Consider the following 20,660-nt stretch of genomic DNA (forward strand, 5'->3'; position numbering starts at 1 on the left):
GTTCCATCTCTGGGGAAACTGAGGTGGGCTCAAAGTGAGCTCCCTTAAGAGCCCCACTCTGAAGGAGAGGGGCTGAAGAGACTGTCCTTGCGAACCTGACTGAGCCCTCAAAAGCCCAGATGATTGATTGATTGATTGGTTGGCCCGGATTCTGGGTGTCTCGGCAAGGTGAGCACAAACACAGGCTCTTGGGTGGCGGCTCAAGAGGAATCAGGAGGACTTGACTGAGATTAACAGGTGTAGAACCTATCCTCTTGTTTTCGATTTAAACTAGGTTTGGTTTACACTGATTTGTTTTTCAAATGCAACTTCGATGCCCCATTGTTTCATGCAATCTGCCTTTTTGTAACAGGGAATGGGCCTAGGAGTTAGAAGGCCCTGGGTTTTAATTTTGGCTCAGCCACTTGTCTGCCGTGTGACCTTGGGGAAGTCACTTAACTTCTCTGTGCCTCAATGACCTCACCTGTAAAATGGGGATTAAGACTGTGAGCCCCATGTTGGACATGTGCACAACCTGATTAGTCTGTTTCTAACCCAGGGCTTAGCACAGTGCCTGACACATAGAAAACGCTTAATACATACCATAAAAAAGCAGCACCTAGATATGATTAGTCATCTAGCGGCTACTACGTTATCTGTTGATATGGCATGACCATTAAAATTGATAATAAATTTACTCATATGATTTCCACTCAAAAAATCTGAATTGTTTGCAACTAAGTATGGTGTAAAACAAGCTGAATGAAAAGTAAGTCAGGATAATAGTTATTATTTTTGATCAGGTTTTGGTAAGAGAATGACATTCCTTTCAATAGGTCAGTTGACCTGATTCCTCTGCAATCCATTAAATGCCTGAACGCTCGATGTGTTCTGAATAGTGAATGTATTCTGTTGCCGCCCTCTTTTCAAAGCCTGGAAGCAATGTTTCCATTTCTACTAAAAGCAAGCATGCTTGGAATTTATTATTCATTCCACATATGTCAGAGCAAACGAGGAAATGGAAAGTCCTTGAGATTGTTTAGTGACTTACCTCAGTTTTGGGTGCTCTACTTTGACGCTTGATTCTCTGATTTATCCAACAGGAAAAACACACACAAACAAAAATCAATTAGGTGATTCAGACCGACAAGAACAAAATCATATTTGTACAGCATTTTATACACTCAGTAGTAGTAATGGTATTTATGGAAACCCCACTGGGGACCGTGAGGAACGCTCCCACCCCAGAAGGTTGGATTCTTCCATAACACATGTTTTTAACCACGTGTTTTGATTAGTGCCCTGAAGTGCTCTGCACATAGTAAGCACTCAATAAATACGATTGAATGAATGAAAGGGCATTAAGGACCATTTTTTAGACAACATACTTCTCTCTGGATGGAACCCAGAGTGATGTTGGATGAAATGGGAGTGAACATGCATGCGAGGTCGGTCAGGGTGTGTGCAAATTTTCTTAATGGGGGTGTTCATTCATTCGAGTGTATTTATTGAGTGCTTACTGTGTGCAGAGCACTGTACTAATCGCTTGGAATATAGTTATATAATACAACAATAAACAGGCACATTCCCTGCCCAAGGACAGGGAAGAATGTTTCCTGAGAACTGAGTGAGTCTGAATAGATGTCACCGGTCATTTGGACTGATTACATATATCCCGTTCCCTTCAGGGTCAGTATTATCATCTCCACTCGAAAGATGAGGAAACAGAGGGACAGTGGGATTGTAGATTGCACAGAATCCCAGATCACCACGAACTAGAACAGTGACCTTTTGAATCCTAGGGTACCAGATCTCTCCCAACTAGATGGACTTGATTGAATATCAGGTAAGTACTAGTATCCGTCCTGAACCCCCGTAAAACTTTCCCTCACTGCCACCCAGTAGCCCCAGATCAGTGACACTCTGTCAACCTGGGATTCCCCTGAGGACTCCCACAACCTTCCCAATTTCCCTGTCTCACTTCTACCCAAAGGAAGAGGTAGGTTGAAAGTTACAGCTATTGTCTCTCTCCTCTGAGAGACAATCAGACCGAGGGTAGTAAGCTTGTTGAGTAAGCTTATTAAGTAGGTAGTAAGCTCTAGAGTGTAAGCTCATGATGGACAGGGAATGTGTCTGTTTATCATTATATTGTACTCTCCTGAATGCTTAGTACAGTGCACAGCAATCAATCAATCAGTCGTATTTATTGAGCGGTTACTGGGTGCAGAGCACTGTACTAACCGCTTGGGAAGTACAAGTTGGCAACATATACTCTGCACACAGTAAGCGCTCAGTAAATATGACTGAATGAGTGAATAGTGGTTTTCACGCAAATTTACAGGATGCCCCTCCCCAACAAGGCCATTATCACCATGGATGGCCCCTTAAAAATGTAGCAGGATTTGCCGTGCTGTTAATACGTTTTGTTTTGTGGTCTGTCTCCCCCTTCTAGACTGTGAGCCCGTTGTTGGGTGGGGACCGTCTCTGTATGTTGCCAACTTGTACTTCCCAAGCGCTTAGTACAGTGCTCTGCACACAGTAAGCGCTCAATAAATACGACTGATGATGATGATGATGATGATTGCCCACCAGGAAGGTAAGTAGTACAGAAAGTGAAAAATAAAGATGTTTTGATCCAAAAATTGAGGATGATTTTATTCTTTGTCCTCATGAATACACATTTGCTCAGGGTCATACTGTGCATATGCTGAATACTGCTTGTTTCACAGATGCAGGCATAATAAAAATACAGTTCTATGTCTCTGAGAGTCTTTATATGTTTAGCAATCACTCAGGTGATGGTATTTTTATGAGCACTTACTCTAGGCAGAGCACTGTACTAAGTGCTTGGGAGAGTATAAGAGAATTGGTAGGCACAATCTCTGTCCTCAAGGACGGTGGCGGATACAGACACTAACATAAATTACAACTAGGGTAAGCAACAGAGTTTAAAGATACGTACCTAAGTGCTACTGAGAGGGTTGTGGGTAAGGGAAGATTTATTACCCTATTTTACTTGTACATATTTACATATTCTATTTATTTTATTCTGTTAATATGTTTTGTTTTGTTGTCTGTCTCCCCCTTCTAGGCTGTGAGCCCGCTGTTGGGTAGGGACCGTCTCTAGATGTTGCCAACTTGGACTTCCCAAGCTCTTAGTCCAGTGCTCTGCACACAGTAAGCGCTCAATAAATACGATTCAATGAATGAATGAGTACCCAAGTGTTTAGGTGATGCTGGAATACGGAAGTGGCAGTAGGGAGAAAATATGTTAGGGAGATGAAAGGTTAATCAGGGAAGGCCTCCTAGAAGAGGTGTGATTGCGGAAGAGCTTTGAAGATGGGGAGTGCTGGAGGCGAAGGAGGAGGGAGATCCAGAAAGGAGGGAAGGTGTGAGCAAGAGGCAGGCTGAAAGAAAGATAAGAACAAGGCTTGAAGAGTAGGTTGGATTGAAAGGAGAGAAGTGTGTGAGCTGGGGTGTAGTGGAGAAGCACTTAACAACTGCTACCTAATGAATCCTAAGCCACTAGCTTACTTGCAAGACTCACTTTAATAATAATAATAATAATAATGGCACACCATCAATATTATATGTGCAAAACACTGTTCTAAGTGCTGGGGAATATGTTTGGTTTTGTTCTCTGTCTCCCCCTTCTAGACTGTGAGCCCACTGTTGGGTAGGGACCGCCTCTATATGTTGCCAACTTGTCCTTCCTAAGTGCTTAGTACAGTGCTCTGCACACAGTAAGCACTCAATAAATATGATTGAATGAATGAATGAATGAATGGGGAGGTTACAAGGTGATCAGGTTGTCCCAAGTGGGGCTCAAAGTCTTCATCCCCATTTTCCAGATGAGGTAACTGAGGCGCAGAGAAGTGACTTGCCCAAAGTCACACAGCTGACAAGTGGCGGAGCTGGGATTTGAACCCATGACCTCTGACTCCAAAGCCCGGGCTCTATTCCACTGAGCCACGCTGCTTCTCCTTTAGGAACAAACTGAGATCCAGGGACCTAAAGAGGCAGTAGTGGAATTCAAACCCAGAGTTCTAGTTTGACTTCCCGTTATAGTTGCAAAATAACGCTTCCCCCTTAAAAAGCGGCACAGAAACACAGAGCTGGAACACAAGTGATTTAAGACATGACCCACCCGGGTGATTTGGGAATCTCCCTGGGGGGCCCCAAGCTTTTAGATGCTGCCATTGCTGAATGTTCTTTGAGTAATCAATCATATTTATTGAACGGATACTGTGTGCAGAGCACTGGACTAAGCGCTTGGGAAGTACAAGTTGGCAACATTTAGAGACGGTCCCTACCCAACAGTGGGCTCACAGTCTAAAAGAGTGCCCACTTTCTCCTCCAGTAGGCTTCTCCAATGGTGAATACTCTCATTTATCCACTCTCTTCTCCCACCACACCTCAGCTCACACTCGTTCTTCCTCAATCCAACCTTCTCACAGTGCTTTGCTCTCCTTCACTCAATGCTCAAGCCTCAGAGGTGACGGTTGTTGGTTTGCAGCACCCCAGTTCTTCTTCCAATTCATATCACGCCCTGCCTGCTTGTAATGTCCAATTGTTGGGCTCAAAATATCCAGATTATACCACGGATACAGGAAGGACCATGTTAGGACTTAAACTGACGATAGGGAAGGATGAATCCCTAGTTTCCACCCAATGTTTAGCTCTTGGGGAACGAGCTCAGGTGCGGAGATAATCTCCATTTGTATTCCACCCAGACCTCGTACTTATCTACTGTGCCTATATTATTTCTGAGGGAAACAACAATATCAACAAATTCCATTGCTTTGTTTCATCTATCGAAAAGCAGAATTGTAGCCTACCATTATAACTGCCTAAATATAGTAATTTTGAAAATTTAATCCGAATAACTAAGAATGGTTCTGGATACACAATGAATTATTCTAGGTCTCAAATTAAGGAATTGTCTCCAAACTGGCCCCAAATAACAGCAGTTGCATAGCAGCCTAATATCATATTACAGTTATGCACACATTGGAAATGTGTTTATCTGTTACCGGCGTGCCCATCATGGGCGAGGGTATTGGATGAATTCTATCTCATCTTAAATTATAATGCTAAAAGATGAGGAGACAATACTCATTTCTGAGCTTTGCCCCAACCAAGTTGGCATACGTGCAGCAAACGAAATGTCTGATTCTACGTTGAACTAAGTTCTAAAATGTCAACCAAAAAATACATTAAAATTTCTACATAAGCTTTCAATCAAAAGTTTTAACTGCAAAGACTCCTTGAGAATAGAGTTTTTTATACTATAAAGAGAGTTTATAACCACCTACTTAACTAAATAAGATCCTTGTATTTTTTTTAAATGCACCTATCTGCTTATTGTTTTGCAATTACAAATTCCCCTTGAAAAAGGCCAGGTGAAGTGGGGCTAAAGAGACCTCAAGTAGAAACCAGAACAAAATTCACCCAGGAGTTTCGGTCTGTGCATCTCATTCGATCTTTCTGTGACACTTCAGTACCGTTTCTCCTTCTAGCTTCACTTTCTTGTTCACAAACACTGGTTCTCGGGATACAGCAAAATTTAAAATTAAGTGCTCTAATCGAGGATTTCAAGTTTTTCATAATTGCACGCTTTTTTCTACTGCCCACAGTTGGAAAAGGAAACATTTAGTAGCTGTACTTTTCTTCGGCTTGATACTGACTATTTAATCATAACAGAGCGGAGTATTTTACTTTCCCAGATCCGGAATCTTGGAACTGGTCAGATGGTCAAAATTTTAAATAGAATTCCAGACTTGATTTTTTTTTTTTGCTAGTTAAAGACTGAATCATGACTAAGAAAAGGGAGAAAATTAAAAGGAGAAATAAGATTTTGTTTTCTAAACTTATCATAATCACAGAAGTTTGTTTTCCTCTCAGGGGACTTACCTTTAAGTAAGGTGGGTAACTGTTAAAGGGTTCCTCGAAGGTCAAACATATTAGCATCATAAAAGTAAAGCAAAATGACAGTAGTTGTCCCATGATTGACAAGATGGGTTTGCACTCTGTATCCTAAACACATCCAGGGAGTTCAGTAGATGAAAACCAGTCCCCAAAATGATTTCGTTTTCCTTTTTAAATGGTAAGGATTTTTTTCCTCTTGGGTGGGAGGGAATATTAAGGGTGGGGGAAGACTATAAATGTAGCATTCATGCTGCTACAAGCCTTGATTGTCTAGGAGTCCGAAGCTGTGTGCCTTACCTGGAGAAAAGCCAATGTCTCTCTTTTTCCTCTCTCGACCGTAAGATGAATGAAAGTGAAATATTCCAAAGAGCGTGTCCTCTTTTCAGTTTCTGATGAGGGCTCTTTATAAAGGGAAGAAAACAACCAAAGTGACACTGCTGGATAAATATAAACGGGATCCTACTTTCCAGGGACAAAATAAGGTCATGAAAAATTTGCCACCATAATATCAACAGTAACCATAGTTTGTTGGGGTTTTTTTTCCAAAATGGGAACTCATTAAAACAAACAGACAGTTAGCAACAGCAGCAAAAATTCTCTTACTTCAGCCTGCTGCTTTTTTTTTCCCTTCATGGTAAGAAGAACTATTTCCTGCAGAAAGCTCAGCAATTTATGGAACTCGATGCTATTTTCTATCAGTATTAACTACTGATTGAGCCTCCTCTGTTTTAGATTATCTGAAGGTAAACATCTCAAAAATGAAATTATGGTCAAATATAATTGGTATCAGAGGATTAGAATCCAGCATACAGGAAAGCTTCATCTCAGTACCTAGTTCTAATCAATTGCTTCATGTACAAGAGATATTTTAAATCTAAAAGAATAACAACAATTAGCAATTAAACAAGGAGCTTTTGACCTGGTATGGAGCAGGATTCAGAGGATGTGGAAGAAATCAGAGTCCTCCAAAGTTGGTCTAAGGCACAGTTTATTTATTTTAACTAAGATAAACAATTATGTAAATGAATTGTTGCAATTCCTATTTTTTAGGGAATGAGGCTTCCAACAGAAGTTCCACACTCTCTTGGGATGAATTAATTAATCAATCAATCAATGACACTTACTGAGTGCTTTCTGTGTACAGAGCAATCAATCAATCAATCAATCGTATTGATTGAGCGCTTACTGTGTGCAGAGCACTGTACTAAGCGCTTGGGACATACAAGTTGGCAACATATGTACTGTAGTAGGCAACTGGGAGAGTACACTACAACAGAGTTGTTATACGTGTTCCCTATATCAGATTGCTACATCTCAGTCTATAGTAATGAAGTGGAAATCTTGTCACTAACAAGTTATTTGGGTGACTTAGCCAGCTCAACCAGATAATTCATGATAAAAATGGTAAATCACGGGGAGTGGTTCTAGACTATAAGCTCATGTGGACAGGAAAGCAGCGTGGCTCAGTGGAAAGAGCACGGGCTTTGGAGTTAGAGGTCATGGGTTCAAATCCTGGCCCTGCCACTCGTCAGCTGTGACTTTGGGCAAGTCATTTAACTTCTCTGTGCCTCAGTTCCCTCATCTGTAAAAAAAAAATGGGGATTGACTGTGAATCCCATGAGACAACCTGCTCACCTTGTAACCTCCCCAGCGCTTAGAACAGTGCTTTGCACATAGTAAGCGCTTAACAAATACCAACATTATTATTACCAACTCTGTTATATTGTACTCTCCCGAGAGCTTAGTACAGTGCTCTGCACCCAATAAGCACTCAATAAATGCAACTGATTGTTGATTAACTGATTGATTAGTTATGGGCACTGTCCAATTTGCTCATCCATCCCTTTCCCTTTAGCTCTGGAAACTTAGCCTCAGGGCAAGTGCGACAAGAGCCAAGGGGCTCACTGGAAAGGGACCAGAAGCATTGCACGTCTAGGGGAAAGATGATGTGCTGTGACCTGAAAACCACAATGAATGTGAGGCTAGGGGAATAACAATAATAATAATAATAATAATAATAATGGCATTTATTAAGCGCTTACTCTGTGCAAAGCACTGTTCTAAGCACTGGGGAGGTTACAAGGTGATCAGGTTGTCCCACGGGGGGCTCACAATCTTAATCCCCATTTTACAGATGAGGTAACTGAGGCCCAGAGAAGTGAAGTGACTTGCCCAAAGTCACACAGCTGACAATTGGCGGAGCCGGGATTCGAACCCATGAGCTCTGACTCCAAAGCCTGGGCTCTTTCCACGGAGCCACGCTGCTTCCCATAGCACAAGACTGAGAGCCAGTTGATTTAGGTTCTAATCCTAACTCCACCACTTGCCTGCTGGGTGACCTTGTGCATGTCACTTCACTTGGCGGTGCCTGTTTCCTCACCTGTTAAATAATAATAATAATAATAATGACATTTCTTTATTAATAATAATAATAATAATAGTATTTGTTAAGCACTTTCTATGTGCCAGGCATTGTACTAAGTGCCGGGGTAGATACAAGCAAATCAGGTTGGGCACAGTCCCTGTCCCATGTGGGGCTCCCAGTCTCAATCTCCATTTTACAGATCCATTCATTCATTCAATCGGATTTATTGAGCGCTTACTGTGTGCAGAGCACTGTACTAAGCGCTTGGGAAGTACAAGTCGGCAACATAGAGAGACGGTTCCTACCCAACAACAGGCTCACAGTCTAGAAGGGGGAGACAGACAACAAAACAAAACATGTAGACAGGTGTTAAAATCGTCAGAACAAACAGAATTAAAGCTATATGCACATCATTAACAAAACAAAAAGAAGAGTAAATATGTACTAAACGTTTTCCGATGGCTGTTAACACTGTCCAAATATTTCCTAACATAGTGTTGTGATGACCCAGCCAAGAGGAAAAAGCCTCAATTGTATTTTCAACACAGTCTTATAGATGTCCCTTAAATATCTGATGCAGAAAGAAATATCTGCTACCACCAGCATCTGAATCTTCCTTGCCCCATAGCAGGACATTGGAGAATTTCATTGTTTGGAGAAAGTCTTGTAGACAGATAACCTCTACCTAATCAATGAGTAACAAATATCCTATGAATTGTAAAAAAAACCAAGCAAACAAACACTCCAGGGGGAGAGGCAGGGGGTTGATAAACAATTTGCACTTAATTACAAAGCTCTGGTACCTCATTTGCTCTCACACAGACTTGTTTTCGAAAAAGAATTCAGCTCAAAAATGAATTTGAATTGCACCCAGATGAGGTAACTGAGCCCCAGAGAATTCATTCATTCACTCATTCACCCCCTCCTTCCTCTCCCCCTCGTCCCCCTCTCCATTCCCACCGTCTTACCTCCTTCCCTTCCCCACCGCACCTGTATATATGTATACATGTTTGTGCATATTTATTACTCTATTTATTTATTTATTTTACTTGTACATATCTTCTATTTATTTTATTTTGTTAATATGTTTGGTTTTGTTCTCTGTCTCCCCCTTCTAGACTGTGATTGGGTAGGGACTGTCTCTATATGTTGCCATCTTGGACTTCCCAAGCGCTTAGTACAGTGCTCTGCACACAGTAAGCGCTCGATAAATACGATTGATTGATTGATTGAGCGCTTACTGTGTGCAGAACACTGTATTAAGTGCTTGGAAAGTACAATTCAGCAACAGAGACAATCCCTACCCAACAACGGGCTTGCAGCCTAGAATGGGGAGAGAGACAACGAAACAAGTAGTCAGGCATCAATAGCATCAAAATAAATAGAATTATAGATATATACACATCATTAATAAAATAAATAGAATAATATGTACAAATATACACAAGTGCTGTGGGCCGGGGAAGGGGGTAGAGCAGAGGGAGGGAGTAGGGGTGAAAAAAGACTTACCCAAGGTCACACAGCAGACAAATGGTGGAGCAGGGATTAGAACTCCCTCCCAGGCCCAATTGCTCCCTTTTTCTTTCCATTACTCCCCCATGATGGAGCTCTGCAGTTTACACAAAGCGTACCCATTTCTTATACATCAGTTTAAGTTTTGTGGAGGGCTTTAGAACCTTGGATAAAACAAAATACATAATGTGAAAGCGAATTATCATTATGGCCACTGTCAATGTTATCAATCAATCAATCGCATTGATTGAGCACTTACTGTGTGCAGAGCACTGTACTAAGTGCTTGGAAAGTACACGTTGGCAACATATAGAGATGGTCAATCAATCAATCAATCAATCAATCGTATTTATTGAGCGCTTACTGTGTGCAGAGCACTGTACTAAGCGCTTGGGAAGTACAAGTTGGCAACATACAGAGACAGTCCCTACCCAACAGTGGGCTCACAGTCTGAAAGCGGGAGACAGAGAACAAAACCAAACATACAAACAAAATAAAATAAATAGAATAGAATTCTAAAATAAAATAAATAAATAAAGTAAAAATAAAATAAATAAATAAACAAGTAAAATAAATAAATAGAGTAATAAATATGTACCCAACAGTGGGCTCACAGTCTAGAAGACTGTTATTCCAAATAAATGTTCCCAGTAGGTATTGATTACGCCTAACTCATGAGGATTTTGATAATAATTTGTAAAGGACCATCTTCTAAATGACACTCCAATGTTCTGGAAAAGGTTATTGGATATTTATGCCAAGCATTTATGGAGTATTATCCAGACAATTCTAACTCTATTCTAATTCTAATACTTTAACAATTCTTTGTTAAAGTAGAAACTGAAGGCAGACTAAAGAAGCAGCATGGCTCAGTGGAAAGAATAAGGGCTTTGGAGCCGATCAATCAATCAATTGTATTTATTGAGCACTTAATCAATCAATCAATCGTATTTATTGAGCGCTTACTGTGTGCAGAGCACTGTACTAAGTGCTTGGGAAGTACAAGTTGGCAACATATAGAGACAGTCCCTACCCAACAGTGGGCTCACTGTGTGCAGAGCACTGTACTAAGCGCTTGGGAAGTACAAGTTGGCAACATATCAGAGTCGGAGGTCATGGGTTCAAATCCCGGCTTCGCCACTTGTCCGCTGTGGGACTTCTCTGTGCCTCAGTTACCTCATCTGTAAAATGGGGATTAAGACTGTGAGCCCCACGTGGGACAACCTGATCACCCTGTAACCTCCCCAGTGCTTGGAACAGTGCCTTGCACATAGTAAGCGCTTAATAAGTGCCATTATTATTATTATTATTATTTTCTAGCTCTGACAATTCTGGCGAGATTTTTCTCTCTGAGAGGACAGCCGCCCTCCAGAATTTCAAGTTCCCCAGGAAAATGGCTACAGGGTTCTTACCCCCTTAACTGCTCCAAATGGCAGAAAGCCCTGGCAGCCAGTTTGAGAGTCACTTGGATCTTCGCCGCCTGTATTTGTAAGGTGGGGAGGGGAGAAGGGTGGCGTGGCCAAGCCAAAGCATCCAAAACACCTTCGTTGATACAGGTGCCTGCTGAAACAGCTTAGAGAGGTTAGCTTGACACATACCACAGAAGAAGTCTTGGAGAACTGGTGTTTACATACCCTTGGTATCAATTTAATTAGGGACCCATTCCGGCACTGACTGTCCAACTGTTCTTGGAGAATTGACCACTGGGTTGGGCATCCAATAAGCTGTAAAGGAACTGTGTGAAGTGGGAGAACTGGTGTGAAGGCATTTCCTTTGGCGTTGCCAGGCCAAAGACCCCTCTGTAAACCAGCTACAGCGACATCATTATGTGGCTCTTAGAAATTCTTTCCCTGGTTGTCAGTAGATAAAATGCAGCTTGAAAGGGAACGTTTACACTTTGGTTAAGAGCTTATGAGAGAAGGGTAGGTCTGCAAAAATATGAGCAAAAACATTTGCGCTGGCTTCTTATAATGCAGAAGAGTCCTGTAAGCATCAAAAGCTTATGTCAAACGAGACGGGAATGCCGAAAAATTCCTTCTGCTCTGGTTCTCACTGGAAAAGGACCATCATCATCACCAATCGTACTTATTGAGCGCTTACTGTGTGCAGAGCACTGTACTAAGCGCTTGGGAAGTACAAGTTGGTAACATATAGAGACAGTCCCTACCCAGCAGTGGGCTCACAGTCTAAAAAACATTAAACAGCTAGGAAAAACCTGACGTGGTGTGACCAGAAAGATACTAACAGAAATAAATTGTCTGGAGAAATCGAGGAAGTTGTATCTATAAGCAGCGAGCCTTTCAAAAATTGAGAAAGGCAGGACAGAGTAAAAAATAAATACTATTCATTGCAAAGTTTCTGGAAAATACTCTTCTTCTGAATTTTCACAGCATCCAATGTGCCCTGGCCCCTAGATAACCCAAAAGAAGTCAAGATCTACTCAGTAAAATGGCTGTGGTCCTTCCAAATATTAAATAAAAGTAGTATTTCTGGGAGGAGAGGGATCACACAAAATCTAAGATTCTCTTTTTTCAGGAAGAACAGAGGAAAGGATTGAGGATTTGGTGTGAGAGAGGAGGGTTCTAGTACCTTGATTTTTACCATTAAAACCAAAGGAAGAAATGTCAAGTTCAGTGATGAATGAGTTACTGAAAGTCATAGGACAGAAAACATTAACCCAGTTTCTCTCCATGTTTCTAAAATAAAAATGATAATAATTAATATTAGAACTCAACTTCTAGAACTAGGATCCTCCAGTACTACTAATAGAGAAATCAATCAAGCAATCGATAGTATTTATTAAGTGTTTACTCTATCTAAAGCCCTCTACTAAGCACTTGGGAGAAAAATAAGAACTTCTTCCTCCTGAACTCCAATACTGCTATAAAGCTTCAACGGTGGACATCTTGCTAACACTTCCCAAATCCAGCTGGAATACAACAGAAATAATTGACCCCAAGGCACAAGTAAAGCCCTTGTGAATTCATTCATTTGTTTGTATTTATTGAGTGCTTACTGTGTGCACAGCACTGTACTAAGCGCTTGGGAAGTACAAGTTGGCAACATATAGAGACGGTCCCTCCCCAACAACGGGCTCACAGTCTAGAAGGGGGAGACAGACGACAAAACAAACCATGTAGACAGGTGTCAAAATCATCAGAACAAATAGAATTAAAGCTATTTGCATAACAGTAACAAAATAAATAGAATAGTAAATATGTACAAAATATGTACAACTGTGAATTCTCAATGATGCACTTAAATTTCAAACTGGAATTACAAAATATCCCAGTTGTGTGACTAGTCTGACCATAATTTGATACGAATCAAAGTGGAAGTCCAGTTTAAGGCCCTTACGCCAATGTTCGCCTCCTCTGCATGGGTATCTGTAGCTTCATACAAAACAAAACATGTAGACAGGTGTCAAAACTGTCAGAATAAATATAAGTACAGCTATATGCATATCATTAATAAAATATAGTAAATATGTACAAGTAAAATAGAGTAATAAATATGTACAAATATATACAAGTGCTGTGGGGAGGGGAAGGAGGTAGGGCGGGGGGCGATGGGGAGGAGGAGAGGAAAAAGGGGAAGGCCTCCTGGAGGAGGTGAGCTCTCAGTAGGGCTTTGGAAGGAGGAAGAGAGCTAGTTTGGCCCCACTCTCGCTCAGCCAAGATTATTTTTAGATTGGCGAGGTTTAAAGTGGGGTTTAAGGTAGGGCAGCCTGGGGTGTTGTTTGATTGGCTAGGGTGGGAGACCCCTGCCAATTAAAATGGTTTCCATGCCAACCGTGGGGCCCTCGGAAATTGGGGGGCAAATTTCCCAGAGTGTCCACTAGTGTTTTTCTTTTTTTATGGTATTAAGCACTACTTTGTGCCAGGAACTGTACTAAGCACTGGGATAGATACCAACAAATCAGGTTGGTCACAGCCCCTGTCATCATCATCATCATCAATCGTATTTATTGAGCACTTACTATGTGCAGAGCACTGTACTAAGCGCTTGGGAAGCACAAATCCCCTGTCCCACATAAGGCTCCCAGTCTTCATCCTCATTTTACAGTGGAGGTAACTGAAGCAGAGAGAAGTCAAGTAACCTGCCCAAGGTCATAGAGAAGATAAGTGGCACAGCCGTGACCAGAACTCAGGTCCTCTGTTTCCAGGCCCGTGCTCTTTCTACTATCAATCAATCAATCAATCAATCGTATTTATTGAGCGCTTACTATGTGCAGAGCACTGTACTAAGTGCTTGGGAAGTACAAATTGGCAACACATAGAGACAGTCCCTACCCAACAGTGGGCTCACAGTCTAAAAGGGGGAGATAGAGAACAGAACCAAACATACCAACAAAATAAAATAAATAGGATAGAAATGTACAAGTAAAATAAATAAATAAATAAATAGAGTAATAAATATGTACAACCACATATACATATATACAGGTGCTGTGGGGAAGGGAAGGAGGTAAGATGGGGGGATGGAGAGGGGGACGAGGGGGAGAGGAAGGAAGGGGCTCAGTCTGGGAAGGCCTCCTGGAGGAGGTGAGCTCTCAGCAGGGCCTTGAAGGGAGGAAGAGAGCTAGCTTGGCGGAGGGGCAGAGGGAGGGCATTCCAGGCCCGAGGGAGGACGTGGGCTGGGGGTCGACAGCGGGACAGGTGAGAACGAGGTACGGTGAGGAGATTAGCGGTGGAGGAGCGGAGGTTGCGGGCTGGGCTGGAGAAGGAGAGAAGGGAGGTGAGGTAGGAGGGGGCGAGGTGATGGACAGCCTTGAAGCCCAGGGTGAGGAGTTTCTGCCTGATGCGCAGATTGATTGGTAGCCACTGGAGATTTTTGAGGAGGGGAGTAACATGCCCAGAGCGTTTCTGGACAAAGATAATCCGGGCAGCAGCATGAAGTATGGATTGAAGTGGAGAGAGACACGAGGATGGGAGATCAGAGAGAAGGCTGGTGCAGTAGTCCAGACGGGATAGGATGAGAGGCCACACTGCTTCTCAAATTCATTCATTCACTCGTATTTATTCAGCACTTACTGTGTGCAGAGCACTGTACTAAGTGCTTGGGAAGTACAAATCGGCAACACAGAGAGACGGTCCCTAGCAGCTAAACTGAAAGCCAACTCTACTACCTGTTAAAGCAGCTTTACTGTCTGAACGGTTCACGGTCTTGGGGTTGTGGCCTGGGAGTGGCAGTGCTAATATTATTAGCTCTGGCTAGCACTGCATCAGTTTGTTGAGTTCCTTTGGCCTTGGAGCACTTGCTTTTACCATTAACACGTGACAAAGTGCCAAGTGTAATGACTGGCTAAAAATCCCTCCTCCCTAAGACCAAATAACAGATCAACCCACTCTGGTGGGCCTGGGTCCGTGGCGCCCTTGGTGTGGTTTTAAAAATGATCCTGACAATAACAGATATTTTCCGTCAGTTATATTGCCCCACATGGCTGTTTGTTGGCTAAAGTCACTCGATTAAAAAAATACGGTTCAATCCCAATCGGAAACACATGAGGGCAAAAACAGCCAAGGTTCTTTGGGACTGTTTAAACAAAGTTTACAATTATGGTGAATTACTTTTGTTGGAGGAGATGAAAACATTATTAAGGAAGCGAGATGAAGCTAGTATTGTGCAAAGACTAAGTAATAGCATATCAGTTTCCAAATATAATTATGTGTATCTCTGGAACAACCTACTGCTATTTTTCTGAGACAATATGTACACTTTCCAATAAAACCTCCAAACCTTTGTTTGTAATTCAATTTTTTATATGTGTTCCAGATGGTCCTCAGATTGACTATATTCAGATTGTCTGGCAGAGCCCTAAATTATCCCTATGTGGTTCTGCAAAAAGAAAAAAAAAGTCATTTAAAAGAGGGGTAAGAAAGCTGGCTTTTTTTTTTTCAATAGCTTCTCCCCATGGTTGGGTCTATCCTGAGGACACATTTTTTTTCTAGTCTGGTTTAAAATGTCTTGACCAATACCTAGGAACCTAGGAGAGGCAGCAAGCCAGCTATTTTTTAGCTCCAAAGAAGTGGGCTGAGCTGATTCTGGAGCAACTGACTAAAGCTTGGTAGGAAGGGCCCCTGAATCCTCTGGGACAATGAAGAGTTTGGCCTTAGCAAACAAAAGAGGTGGGCAAAAATGAGCCACAAAATAGGGGTTTACCTGAAAATTTTATGATTATTATTATTTGTGCTGAAACGAAAATCATTTTCCTACCTTTCTTGCCCACCTGTTATTAGGCTACAACTAACTGATAGCAGTGCATAACTAATTTCACTTTTAGGGCTAAATAAAAGAGACACTTTCGCTGTCTTGAGAGCTAAAATGGATTTGAGCTTTCACTGCCCACAGCCCCTGGATTATCTCTGTACAGAAACGCTCTGGGCATGTCACTCCCCTCTTCAAAAATCTCCAGTGGTTGCCTGTCAACCTACGAATCAAGCAAAAACTCCTCACCCTCGGCTTCAAGGCTGTCCATCACCTCGCCCCCTCCTACCTCACCTCCCTTCTCTCCCTCTCCATCCCAGCCCGCACCCTCCACTCCCATGCCACCGTACCTCGTTCTCACCTGTCCCGTCGTCAACCCCCGGCCCACGTCCATCCCCTGGCCCGGAATGCCCTCCCTCCTCACATCCGCCAAACTAGCCCTCTTCCTCCCTTCAAAGCCCTACTGAAAGCTCACCTCCTCCAGGAGGCCTTCCCAGATTGAGCCCCCTTTTTCCTCTCCTCCTCCCCATCGCCCCCCGCCCTACCTCCTTCCCCTCCCCACAGCACTTGTCTATATTTGTACATATTTATTACTCTATTTATTTTACTTGTACATATTTACTACTCTATTTTATTAATGATATGCATATAGCTGTAATTCTATTTATTCTGACAGTTTTGACACCTGTCTACATGGTTTGTTTTGTTGTCCGTCTCCCCCTTCTAGACTGTGAGCCCGTCGTGTGTATGTTGCCAACTTGCACTTCCCAAGCACTTAGTACAGTGCTCTGCACACAGTAAGTGCTCAATAAATATGATTGAATGGATGAGTGAATGAATGAAAGGGAAGGTGGGACTATATCCAGCGCTTAGAACAGTGCTTTGCACATAGTAAGCGCTTAACAAATGCCATCATTTATTTTATTTTATTTTATATTAGTGCTTTTTAAGAGGTAGAGCTTTCATTGTTCTCTCTCTGATTCTTTTGGATTTCTGGAAAAAAGCCACATACAGCCAGTGACAGCCCAAAAGACATTAACTATTATATTAACTAGAGAAGCAGTGTGGCCTAATGGAAAGAGGATGGGCCTCGAAGTCCGAGGACCTGGATTCTAATCCCCGCTCTACCACGTGGCCGCTGTGTGACCTTAGGCAAGTCACTTAACTTCTCTGGGCCTCAGTTACCTCATCTGTAAAATGGGGATTAAATTCTTGTCCCTCCGTCTTAGACTGTGAGCCCCAGGTGGGACCGGGACGACATCCATCCCGATTAACACGCTACCACAGCACTTCGAACAGTGCTTGAGACAGAGTAAGCGCTTAACAGCTGCAGTAACAATTATTATTATCAGTTCATTTAAGCAACACTACATCAATCAATGGTATTTATTGACCTGCTTACTTTGTGCCGAGAGCACTGTACTATATGCTTGGAGAGTATAATTCAACAGAGTTGGTAGACACGTTCCCTGCTCACAATGACCACTGAGGCAGCCTGAAGTAGTCCTAAATCCAGTCCTAAAAATAGCTTGAATGTGGAATCAGACCCTATATTTTCACAGAATTTGCATGATCTTACCATAATTTACTCGAAAATGGCGTAGTAGAGCATGGTCCTGGGAGCCTGAAGGTCATGGGTTCTAATCCTGGCTTAGCCACTTGTCTGCTGGGTGACCTGGGGCAAGTCACTTCACTTCTCTAGGCCTCAGTTACCTTGTCTGTAAAATGGGGATTGAGACTGTGAGCCCCACAAGGGACAGGGAATGTGTCCAACTCGATTTGCTGGTATCAACCCCAGTGCTTAGTACAGTGCCTGGCACATAGTTAAGCGTTGAACAAACATCATTATTATTATTAGTAGTAGTAGTGGTGACATTTCCTGAGGACCTACTGAGTGCCACATACTATACTAAAAGCTAAGAAAGTATGACAGGAGCCAAAACACACAGATTCTAACATCAAAGAGCTTATAACCTAATGGAGGAAACAGACACACACAATTATTTACACTAAGGGGGTGCAGTAGGAAAAGCTAAGATCATATTCTCTACATTTCCCCATCCATAATTGATTTTAATGTCTGTCCGCCCCAGAGACTCTAAGCTCTTGCAGGCAAAAATCGTGTCTACCAACTCTATTGTAGTGAACTTTCCCAAGCACTTAGTACAGTGCTCCACAAACACAAAGAGCTAACTTAATAACACTGAGTGATTGAGTGAATATGCCAGGATAAAATATCAGAATTAGAATAATTGATTGTTGTAAAATTGAACATACATATATACATAAGTACTAAGGATGGGGATAGATTCATAAGTGCTAGGGTTGGCTGTCGAATAACTGGTTAATGTGGATCATTACTCTTCAGAATTAGGCATTTTGCTACCTTTTGTTTTCATTTACTTATTTCTTTCTCTAAAGCTCTTTTCTGGACCTTTCTTGCCATTTCCAAAGCCTTTTCCAGATCACGACTCCTGCTTCTAAAACCCTGAGACAAATATTTTGATGAATCCAGATGGACACCTCGTCACCTCTATTGTCCTTCTTTATTTGCTTGCCAAGTTTCCTCACTTTAATCCAACACAAATTAATCACACTCACCCTCTTCCCACACATACCTGATTTTTTTTCCTTTTTCATTAAGGAGCAAAGCGAAGGTTCAGTTGACCCAGTTAATCCCAGGGTTTATGTTATGTAGTGTGAAAATGCAGGGCATTGTGCGTAAGGAATAGTTAAATGGTTTTTAAGAGAGTCTAAAAGAAAACTTTTATAGCTCCAGCTTCTGCATTGCCTATGTACGTGGGTTTCCCAGACTGAGCCCCCTCTTTCCTCCCCCCCTCCCCACAGCATCTGTATATATGTTTGTACAGATTTATTACTCTATTTATTTTACTTGTACATATTTACTATTCTATTTATTTTGTTAATGATGCCAATCTAGCTTTATTTCTATTTATTCTGATGACTTGACACCCGTCCACATGTTTTGTTTTGTTGTCTGTCTCCCCCTTCTAGACTGTGAGCCCATTGTTGGGTAGGGACCGTCTCTATATGTTGCCAACTTGCACTTAGTACAGTGCTCAATAAATACAATTGAATGAGTGAATGAACGAACGATAATCACCCCAGCCCCACAGCACTTATGAACCTATCCTAATACTCTCCATTTCCCATATCTAGAATTTATTTTACTGTCAGCTCCTTGTGGACAGGGAACGTACCCTACCAACTCCGTTGTGCTGTACTCTCCAAAGCACTTAGTACAGTACTCTGCACACAGTAAGCACTCAATAAATACCAATGATTGATTGAACCAACTCCTGCCATTCCTACTTCATTTTCTCCTCTATATCGCACACTACTTCCCAAAGTAACTTCTTCCCCAAGTAGTGACCAACTGCTTTGACGTTAGTATCCACCTCAGCATTCTCCAAGGCCTCAATTCCATCAAGATAGTTTATACAGATTTATTACTCTATTTATTTTACTTGTACATAATTTTGTTAAGGATGTGCATCTAGCTTTACTTCTATTTATTCTGATGACTCGACACCCGTCCACACGTTTTGTTTTGTTGTCTGTCTCCCCCTTCTAGACTGTGAGCCCGTTGTTGGGTAGGGACCGTCTCTATATGTTGCCAACTTGTACTTATTGGCAGCGATGGATCGCTGAGATGATTTTTGACAAATACATTTTTCAAACCCTTACTCCCAGCCCTTACTGCCGCCTGAGATTGTCACTACTGTGAAGATGTGTGTCTAATGTTGGATGAGGAGCAGTGTGGTCTAGTGGAAAGAGCACTGGCCTGAGAGACACGGGACCTGAGTTCTAATCCCAGCCCACCATATGGTCGCTGCATGACCTTGGCCATATCACTTCATTTCTATTTGTCTGTTACCTCATCTGCAAAATGGGGATTCTCTCCCCTACTTGGATTGTGAGCCCTGTATTGGGCACGGATTGTAACTTGTATCTTCTAAAATGCTTGACATAGTATGTGCTTAAATTCTACTGTTTTTATTATGTGACAGTCATGGACTCTAGATCTCACTTGGTCCGCCCTCCTCCTCTCCCTGTGCATTAATACGATAATAGGTAAACCGTGTAGGACAGATAGCTGATGAAACTATGTGAATCTGACAGTGAGGGCTTCTGCCTGAGTCTTAAGTGTGGAAGAAGAGGAGAAAGAAGCCAGTTGTAAAGTGGGGTGGGGAAAGGTGGAGAACAAAGTCGAAAATAAAAAGGCCACGGGCGCCCTACAGCAAATTGGTCCAAAATTTGTTATTTTCCTCACAGTGCCTCACTTGTAACTGAGGCAGGGACCTAGACATTTACACCACTTCTGGGACATCACCGGCTCTACCATTTGTCTGCGGTGTGACCTCGGGAAAGTCACCTAACTTCTCTGAGCCTATTCTCTCAACTGCAAAATGGGGATTCAATACCGGTTTTCCTTCGTACTTAGACCGTAAGCCCCATGTGGAACCTGATTATCTTGTCTCTACCCAAGCACTAAATGCAACGCTTAGCACATAAGCACGTAACATATACCGCAATTATTACCACGACCTCGCTGAGGTGAAACAACCCGAGTTCCCAAAGCACGGGCCTCGGAGTCAAAGGACCTGGGTTCTAATTCTGACTTTGCCACTTGTCTGCTGTGTGACCC

The 20,660-nt window shown here is 42.2% G+C and overlaps 1 protein-coding gene across 2 annotated transcripts in view; it reads right to left on the reverse strand.

Annotated features, from left to right (window-relative positions):
* The window catches only part of ITIH6 (inter-alpha-trypsin inhibitor heavy chain family member 6), a 45,618-nt gene extending 39,541 nt beyond the window's left edge, over positions 1 to 6,077 (reverse strand). The window contains exons 1-2 of one of the 2 annotated variants that reach the window (XM_038748504.1): positions 5,893 to 6,077; positions 1,031 to 1,066 (exon numbers count right to left, since the gene is read on the reverse strand). In XM_038748504.1, the coding sequence (XP_038604432.1) occupies positions 1,031 to 1,066; positions 5,893 to 5,985 (129 nt within the window). In that variant the 5' untranslated portion in view covers positions 5,986 to 6,077. The remainder of the gene's footprint in view (positions 1 to 1,030; positions 1,067 to 5,892) is intronic. The other variant, XM_038748505.1, reaches the window with a different exon arrangement.
* Positions 6,078 to 20,660: the final 14,583 nt, after the last annotated feature.

This window comes from Tachyglossus aculeatus, chromosome 6 (assembly GCF_015852505.1).
Source record: "Tachyglossus aculeatus isolate mTacAcu1 chromosome 6, mTacAcu1.pri, whole genome shotgun sequence".
NCBI lineage: Eukaryota > Metazoa > Chordata > Mammalia > Monotremata > Tachyglossidae > Tachyglossus > Tachyglossus aculeatus.